Here is a 10000-nt window from a genome sequence, read left to right as displayed (position 1 = left end):
TCTCATGTGTAAAATGAGTGCCTAGGCATCAACAGCGTTGTCTCTGTTGAAAAAAATATATTATAATATCGCCCAACAGGCGTCATGTCTCGTTCTACATGTTTCGTGTTGCTGTTGGTCAGCGACCCTATGCAAAGCGCTTTGAGCACGTTTAGTGGATATTGAGCTATATAAAAACTCAATTTTTAATTTTTAAAAAAGTTTTGAGCTTCTTTTTTTTTTTTGTTAATTAAAAAAATTGAGCTTTTATATAGAGCAAGATCCACTAAAAGTGCTTAAAGCGCTTTACAAAGGGTTATTTTTACAGCAAGTCTGGTAACCCAAATTGTTATGAAATCATTGTTGTAATGAAAATATGTATTCTCAAACTAACATAACGTGTTAATGCTGTTATACTCTGGATGGAAGGCCCAGCTTTGAGAGTCTTTAGCACGATGGAGGTAATTTTAATCGATCGATATTTGAAGGACGAGTTCTCAGGCCAAAATTTCTTTAAATAATACGTATTTGTTTTTGAGAGTATGGCAATGATGTGTTCGGTGATCAGACCTGGTAATAAGTGCACGTCGGGCGAGAGGTATTTTATTATACGTAGGCGGGGGGGGGGGGTATTTTATAATACGTAGGCCGGGGGGGGGGGGCATTTTCTTATACGTCGGGGTTAGTTAGGTGGGGGGGCATTGGGAGGGGTTGGGAGGGGTATTTTTGTTCTATCCTTTAAAGTTTTTTTTTTCCGCCAAAGTTAAAAAAGGCGTTTTTTTCCTTCCGCACTAGGACAAAACTGTCCAGGACAAATTTGTCCTGTCCCGCTGGAGAAAACTTCTATTCAAATGGGGTTCCGCACTAGGACAGGACTGTCCCGGGACACACCTGCGCGAATGCATTATTTTTTTATTTTTTTTTTACAAGATTCAAAAGTTAATTTGTAGGCAATTGTCAATATAACTCATACAAGAATATAATATTTTCATCAACAAATCAAGTAAATAAAATCAATAATAAAGCAAGGCAAACAATGATAGTAATAATAATAATAATAATAATAATAATAATAATAATAATAATAATAATAATAATAATAATAATAATAATTATTATTATTATTATTATTATTATTATTATTATTATTATTATTATTATTATTATTATTATTATTATTATTATAATGGTGATAATAATAATATAAAATCTTCTATTTAATAGATTAGTTATTTAATAGTTTGAATTATAAATTAATAAGTTAAAAAATAAGTCCTTAGTACAACTCTAATAATTCACATTTTATGAATCAACATAAGATACGACATGACGATAATGATTTTTACACTGTACAATGGGATTTGTTTACATAAAATTTATATAATCATGAAATATTCTTATACTTACTTACTTAATCCTCTTCGGGCCTTGAGGCACATAGGGCATCCACCAGACATCTCCATTTTTTGCGATCGGCTGCTTTTGCGGTGGCTGTATTCCAGGACAGGCCTGCTTCCCTTAATTCTTTCTCCATGGTCCTTCGCCAGGTTTCTTTGGGTCTTCCCCGCTTTCTCTTCCCATCTGCTGTCCAGTACAAGGCTGTCTTGGGAAGTGACCCTTTTTCCATTCTGGCCACATGACCCAGCCAACGCCATCTTCTTCTTTTTATTTGGCTATCAATGCTAGTGCAGTCAGCTTTCTTTAATAGATCCACTGTTCTTATTTTTGTAGGCCAAAATAAATTAAAAATTCTTTTTAAACACTTGTTGTTAAAGGCTTCTAGTTTCTGTATTAAGGAGGATGCCATTTTCCAGCTTTCACTTCCATAAAGCAGTACACTTAAAACATTGCTCTTGTATATTTTCAGCTTTGTCTTTCTCATTATTTGCTTTGATTTCCAAAAGTTTTTCAGCATGCCGAAAGCCTGGTTTGCCTTTTGAATTCTGTGCTTGATATCGTGTTCTGCATTTCCGTCGTCTGTTATTTTGGATCCGAGGTAGGAGAACTCTGTTACCTCTTCAATTATATGTTCATCTATCCTAATTTCACTGTCATGTTTTGGATTCACAATATTCTTATAGCAAGAGTAATATTATTGCTGCTGCTGCTACTACTACTACAACAACTACTACTACAACTACTACTATTACCACTACCACTACCACTACTACTACTACTACTACTACTACTACTACTACTACTACTACTACTACTACTATTACTACCACTACTACCACTACTACTACTACTACTACTACTACTACTACTACTACTACTACTACTACTACTACTACTACTACCACTACTTCTACTATTACGACTACTACATCTACAACAACAACAACAACAACAACTACTACTACTACTACTACTACTACTACTACTACTTCTACTACTACTACTACTACTACTACTACTACTACTACTACTACTACTACTACTACTACTACTAGTAGTAGTAGTAGTAGTAGTAGTAGTAGTAATGGATGAAATAGAGGTTGCATATTTCTGTGCTTTACTACGTGGAAAAAAAAGACAAATTGAAAGAGAAAACAATATTGGGTGCATCCTTTAATGACCCAAAGATTGCTCAAGGGTCAATTCCGTAGACTCTATGGTGATCTCCGATCTTATCTTAAAATGACTTTCTTGGAATCACCTCATTTTACCCAGGTGCAAATGAGTACCGGTTCGCTGATGAAAGTAATCTTTGACGGACTAGTATCATTCAAGAGGATAATAGAAAGTCAGCATAGCTCGGTGGTACGGTCTTTGCTTCGTACCCGAAAGGCATCAGTTCGATCACCCGCTGATGCGCTGTGTTGCCTTGAGTAAGTCACCTCGCCTAGCTCAATTTGCGGCGCTGCACTGCGACTAACGCCTGGGTTATACCTCGCCCTAGCTCAATTTGCGGCGCTGCATTGCGGCTGACGCCTGGGTTATTCCAGTCTTCCCTTGGAATAGACCCTCTAGAAAAATTTCCCCTTTGGGATGAAAAAGGGAATTTTATTTTTTTTAATTATAAACTGTTATCTGTCTGCTTAACGCTACAACAACATGGATAAGTTCCGGATTTATAAGCTTAGGAGGCAAGATGGCCCATGGTGAGCGCGTTGTACTCTGCACTCAGAGGTTCTGTGTTCGATTCCGACCGAAGCCAATTTGTACTTTCTAGAGCAAGAAAATTTACTCCAATCACTCAGTCCATTCAGGTGTAAAAGGGTACCTGTCAAGTTGGGATAGTAATCTGCGATAGACTAGCGTCCTGTTCAAAGGTTTTCAAACAAATACGTTAATTGTCCGCTTCACGCTATTGAAACCGGGATAACTCCTGTACCATTGGCTACAAGGCTCTAAAGGAGTTAATTTGTCTTACAATGAGTCCAAGTGGCTCAGATCTAAAACCGGTCGCACATCAATTCGGTAACTTGTGGGATCAAGTATCTTTATCTTTATTTATTTCGGGAATTCTCAATGAAAATATTTTTAAGTAAGTCCTTCTGAGCCACTTGGACTCATTGTAAGAAAAATTAAGTCCTTTAGAGCCTTGTAGCCAATGGTGCAGGAGTTATCCCGGTTTCAATAGCGCGAAGCGGACAATTAACGTATTTGTTTGAAAACCTTTGAACAGGACGCTAGTCTGTCGCAGATTACTATCCCAGCTTGACAGGTACCCTTTTACACCTGAATGGACTGAGTGATTGGAGTAAATTTTCTTGCTCTAGAAAGTACAAATTGGCTTCGGTCGGAATCGAACACAGAACCTCTGAGTCCAGAGTACAACGCGCTAACCATGGGCCATCTTGCCTCCTAAGCTTATAAATCCGGAACTTATCCATGTTTCTGTGGCGTTGAGCAGACAGATAACAGTTTAAATTAAAAAAAAAATAAAATTCCCTTTTTCATCCCATAGGGGAAATTTTTCTCGAGGTCTATTCCAAGGGAAGACTGGAATAACCCAGGCGTCAGCCGCAATGCAGCGCCGCAAATTTAGCTAGGACGAGGTATAACCCAGGCGTCAGCCGCAGTGCAGCGCCGCAAATTGAGCTAAGCGAGGTGACTTAGTCAACTGATGCCTTTCGGCTACGAAGCATGCTAACTTTCTATTATCCTCTTGAATGATGCTAGTCCGTCAAAGATTACTTTCATCAGCGAACTGGTACTCATTTGCACCTGGGTAAAATGAGGTGATTCCAAGAAAGTCATTTTAGGATAAGATCGGAGATCACCATAGAGTCTACGGAATTGACCCTTGAGCAATCTTTGGGTCATTAAAGGATGCACCCAATATTGTTTTCTCTTTCAATTTGTCTTTTTTTCCACGTAGTAAAGCACAGAAATATGCAATCTCTATTTCATCCATTACTAGTAGTAGTAGTATAGTAGTAGTAGTAGTAGTAGTAGTAGTAGTAGTAGTAGTAGTAGTTAGTGGTAGTAGTAGTAGAAGTAGTAGTAGTAGTAGCAGTATAGTAGTAGTAGTAGTAGTAGTAGTAGTAGTATAGTAGTAGTAGTAGTAGTAGTAGTAAGTAGTAGTAGTGGTAGTAGTAGTAGTAGTAGTAGTAGTAGTAGTAGTAGTAGTAGTAGTAGTAGTAGTAGTAGTAGTAGTAGTAGTAGTAGTAGTAGTAGTAGTAGTAGTAGTAGTAGTAGTAGTAGTAGTAGTAGTAGTAGTAGTAGTAGTAGTAGTAGTAGTAGTAGTAGTAGTAGTAGTAGTAGTAGTAGTAGTAGTAGTAGTAGTAGTAGTAGTAGTAGTAGTAGTAGTAGAGTAGTAGTAGTAGTAGTAGTAGTAGTAGTAGTAGTAGTGAGTAGTAGTAGTAGTAGTAGTAGTAGTAGTAGTAGAGTAGAGCAAGCAGCACTAAATATTATTACTCTTGCTATAATCATATTTCATGATTATATAAATCTTATTTAAACAAATCCCATTGTTCAGTGTAAAAAATCATTCTCGTCATGTCGTATCTTATGTTGATTCATAAAATGTGAATTATTAGAGTTGCAATTGCCTACAAATACACCTTTGAATCTTGTAAAAATAAATAAATAATGCATTCGAGCAGGTGTGTCCCGGGACAGTCCTGTCCTAGTGCGGAACCCCTTTTGAATAGAAGTTTTCTCCAGCGGGACAGGACAAATTTGTCCCGGGACAGTTTTGTCCTAGTGCGGAAGGAGTCTGACACATCCCGTTAACCCTCTTCCGCACTAGGACAGGACTGTCCCGGGACAGTCCTGTCCCAAATCTGTAACATATAGAATTTAGAGAGATCTTCCGCACCTATTGGAACGGGACAAACAGTCCCGTTGTGTCCCAAGCCGTTGTGAAATGCTACAAAATCAACGGGACAGGACTGTCCCAGTCCCGTGTTCATATCGTTTGTGATAGTAGAAAAATATAGCAGACTTCCGCACTAGGACAAAAAAGTCCCAGACTTGGCGGCGCCGTGTCAAAATTGAAATGCCTGTCTTTATTTTCTGCATCCCTACTACTACTCTCCTCCTCCTCCTCCTCCTCCTACTACTACTACTACTACTACTACTACTACTACTACTACTACTACTACTACTACTACTGCTACTACTACTACTACTACTACTACTACTACTACTACTACTACTACTACTACTATTTCTATTGTTGCTTCTGCTGTGGCTAATGCCACTAATATATTAATACCTACATCCCTTATATTTTGGATTTATTTCCAATTCCATTGTATTTATTTTCCAACAATAGTCCACACTTTATTTTGGTTCACTTTCTATACTGCATTACACAGTTCCTCCCCGCCTCCCCTCTTTTGACATAATTAAGTACACACCTTTTATAAATTTCTATTGCTCTGTTTTAATTCGCGCTTCCTCACAAAGTAGCATACAATTTCCTGCCCATCAATGTTTTTGTTTATGCATCTTAACAACGCCACTAACACATTATCTCATTCGTCTGTAGTTTTTAATTCATCATGTGTTGTTGATGAAGGGGAAACCCGAAACGTCCATTTTATCTGTTTTCGTATATTAAACTGAAGCTTACATTCAATTTCACAGTTTTAATTTATTTATTTATTTCAATTCTGAATATAAAAAAGCAAGAACAATTCAAAAAATAATTCTATGTGATGAAACCACGTAAAGAAGGCATAGCAACATAAATATTTTCGGCAATTTAAAAACGTATGTTTATAAATATAATTTAAGACGTGTCCCACTTTGTGACACAGCAGTAACGTGTCTAAAACCGGTCGCACATCTATTCGGTAACTTGTGGGATCAATTATCTTTATCGTTATTTATTTCGGGAATTCTCAATGAAAATATTTATAAGTTAGTCCTTCTGAGCCACTTGGACTCATTGTAAAACAAATTAAGTCCTTTAGAGCCTTGTAGCCAATGGTGCAGGAGTTATTCCGGTTTCAATAGCGTGAAGCGGGCAATTAACGTATTTGTTTGAAAACCTTTGAACGGGACGCTAGTCTGTAGTCTATCGCAGGTTACTATCCCAGCTTGACAGGTACCCTTTTACACCTGAATTGAGTGAGTGATTGGAGTAAATTTTCTTGCTCTAGAAAGTACAAGTTGGCTTCGGTCGGAATCGAACACAGAACCTCTGAGTCCAGAGTACAACGCGCTAACCATAGGCCATCTTGCCTCCTAAGCTTATAAATCCGGAACTTATCCATGTTTCTGTGGCGTTGAGCAGACAGATAACAGTTTAAAATTTAAAATAATAAAATTCATTTTTTCATCCCATAGGGGAAATTTTTCTCGAGGGTCTATTCCAAGGTAAGACTGGAATAACCGGGGCGTCAGCCGCAATGCAGCGCCGCAAATTTAGCTAGGACAAGGTATAACCAGGCGTCAGCCGCAGTGCAGCGCCGCAAATTGAGCTAGGCGAGGTGACTTAATCAACTGATGCCTTTCGGGTACGAAGCATGCTGACTTTCTATTATCCTCTTGAATGATGCTAGTCCGTCAAAGATTACTTTCATCAGCGAACTGGTACTCATTTGCACCTGGGTAAAATGAGGTGATTCCAAGAAAGTCATTTTAAAATAAGATCGGAGATCACCATAGAGTCTACGGAATTGACCCTTGAGCAATCTTTGGGTCATTAAAGGATGCACCCAATATAATTTTCTCTTTCAATTTGTCTTTTTTTTTCCACGTGGTAAAGCACAGAAATATGCAACCTCTATTTCATCCATTACTAGTAGTAGTAGTAGTAGTAGTAGTAGTAGTAGTATAGTAGTAGTAGTAGTAGTAGTAGTAGTAGTAGTAGTAGTAGTAGTCGTAGTCGTGGTAGTGGTAGTGGTAGTAGTAGTAGTAGTAGTAGTAGTAGTAGTAGTAGTAGTAGTAGTAGTAGTAGTAGTAGTAGTAATAGTCGTAGTCGTAGTCGTGGTATTGGTAGTGGTAGTAGTAGCAGTAGCAATAATATTACTTTTGCTATAAGAATATTTCATGATTATATAAATCTTATGTAAACAAATCCCATTGTACAGTGTAAAAAATCATTGTCGTCATGTCGTATCTTATGTTGATTCATAAAATGTGAATTATTACAGTTGCAATTGCCTACAAAAAAACTTTTGAGTCTTGTAAAAAAAAAAAAAAATAATGCATTCGCGCAGGTGTGTCCTGGGACAGTCCTGTCCTAGTGCGGAACCCCTTTTGAATAGAAGTTTTCTCCATTGGGACAGGACAAATTTGTCCCGGGACAGTTTTGTCCTAGTGCGGAAGGAGGGTTAGTCCTTCATAGAGAACGATGTGTCGGGAGTATGTGTAACTCTATTGTTCTGAAATCCTTTTAGTTCACGAAAAGATACACGATCTTTAAATGGGACAACGGGAAATTTCCTCAACCCTCCCCCTCTTCTTCTCCTCCTCCTCCTCCTCCTCCTCCTCCTCCTCCTCCTCATTCTTCTTCTTCTTCTTCTTCTTCTTCTTCTTCTTCTTCTTCTTCTTCTTCTTCTTCTTCTTCTTCTTCTTCTCGCCTCCGTCCTCCTCCTCCTCCTCCTCCTCCTCCTCCTCCTCCTCCTACTTCTTCAATATTCGGAAAAAATATTAATATCGCCTGTCGCACCCTGACACATCCCGTTAGTCCTTCATAGAGAACGATGTGTCGGGAGTATGTGTAACTCTATTGTTCTGAAATCCTTAAGTTCACGAAAAGATACACGATCTTTAAATGGGACAACGGGAAATTTCCTCAACGCTCCCCCTCTCCTCCTTTTCCTCCTCCTTCTCCTCCTCCTCCTCCTTTTCTTCCTCCTCCCCCTCATCCTCCTCCTCCTCCTTCTCCATCTCCTCATCTTCATCCTCCTCCTCCTTTTTCTCCTCCACCTCCTTAGATCTTCCTCATCGTTGTTGCCATCGTGGTCATCCTCTTCGTCCACTTCCACCTCCTCATATTCCTCCTGTTACTTCTTCTTCTTCTTCTTCTTCTTCTTCTTCTTCTTCTTCTTCTTCTTCTTCTCTTCTTCTTCTCTTCTTCTTCTTCTTCTTCTTCTTCTTCGTCTTCTTGTCGTCGTCGTCGTCCTCCTCCTCCTCCTCCTCCTCCTCCTCCTCCTCCTCCTCCTCCTCCTCCTCCTCCTCCTCCTTCTCCTCCTTTTCCTCCTCCTCCTCCTTCTCCTCCTTCTTCAATATTTGAAATTAATAAAGTAATGTCGTCTAACAAATGTCATGGTTTCGTCTTAGATATTAAGTGTTGCTATTAGATAGGGGCCCATTATAAAGCGCTTTGACCACGTATCGTGGATATTGCGCTATATAAATGCTATATCTTTTTCTTATCTGTTTTTCTAGCAATTGAGCTTTCGGGACTCCGAACAAGACCTTCTGTACCATGTAAAGTATCAAGCTTGTCTTCGTTGAAGATTCACATAATAAAAACAAATTGATTGCGCAGTCTTTCAAATTACAATTACATGTCGAGAACGGTGAGAAGTTACCGCAACAGTTGTATTACCTTCTAACATTTGACACAGAATTGAAAGAAAACGATGGACTAATAATATAAGAAGGACATGACCGTTCACTTTACCCTGAGGAACACCGATTAATTAAATTCTGATTTCCGGTGTAGAAGAGTTACCTACATGATCAACAACAAGGGGAGATAACAAAAGAACACAAGACTCGAACACGGAAGAGTATAAACATTGATAGAGGAAGGATAATTTGTTTTGGTTTTCGCCCGATACTGTTTGCATTCGGATAATCCTTTGAAGTAGACAAGGCGGTCAGGTCAGCACAACAGTTGATGATGATCTCTTGGTACAACCAATGGTGTGTTCCGCAGGCGAAGCATCTTGCTTACTTACTTACTTACCTACTGCATTTCATGCCCATTGGCGTATAGGGAAGTTATGAGGGCTCTTTACAAACCAGTCATGGCAGTTGCAGAGACCCAAAGAACTCATTACACTTTCTGATTTTCTCTTCCATTGTTTTTTTCCCTTTCTTTTGCCTGCGGATGTCCAACGAAGAACATCCTTCATTCTGAGAACGTAAGCCATGGAAAAGGCATACAAAATTCCCCCCGCCCCCACCCCCCTGAGTTGAGTGATGGGAGTAAATCGATTCGTATCAGTAACAAATCGATTCGGATAATTTTATCGGATACTCTCAAGAAATAAAAAAATCTGTGTATCAAGACTACCCGATAGCTCTGTGCAAAATGGTATTGTGTAGCGCATCAACCATAATTGTATAAAATGGATAATTCCAGGTATCAATAGAGCATGACACAAGAATCAATTAACGTTATGAATATCGTTAATTTTTAAAAATTTGTTTACTGAAAGAAAACCGATATTTGTAGATATCGAAAAGTGCCCAATTACTATCTATAACCTAGCTTTTTGTCTCGCTTTGCCTCACCAACGGAACAGTCATCTTCGTCGTGTTTGATGTCTTTGCTGGTGATGTGGTGTTGTTCTAATTGACAGGCCATTCATTGGGCGTCAATACTGTTTTGTTAATTGTGTTTGTGGTGAGAAATTGCTTCTGTCATTGTAGATCAGGTTAT

The 10000-nt window shown here is 38.7% G+C and overlaps 1 protein-coding gene across 1 annotated transcript in view; it reads right to left on the bottom strand.

Annotated features, from left to right (window-relative positions):
* The window catches only part of LOC144978979 (uncharacterized), a 22814-nt gene extending 12889 nt beyond the window's left edge, over nucleotides 1-9925 (bottom strand). Inside the window, exon 1 of the mRNA XM_078925597.1 lies at nucleotides 9853-9925. Coding sequence (XP_078781723.1) covers nucleotides 9853-9925 — 73 coding nt within the window. The remainder of the gene's footprint in view (nucleotides 1-9852) is intronic.
* Between the last annotated feature and the right edge of the window lie 75 nt (nucleotides 9926-10000).

Source organism: Berghia stephanieae, chromosome 8 (assembly GCF_034508935.2).
Source record: "Berghia stephanieae isolate SIO BIC M18660-M18661 chromosome 8, UCSD_Bste_1.3, whole genome shotgun sequence".
Classification (NCBI taxonomy): Eukaryota; Metazoa; Mollusca; class Gastropoda; order Nudibranchia; family Aeolidiidae; genus Berghia; species Berghia stephanieae.
This window is presented reverse-complemented; position numbering and strand designations above follow the sequence as displayed.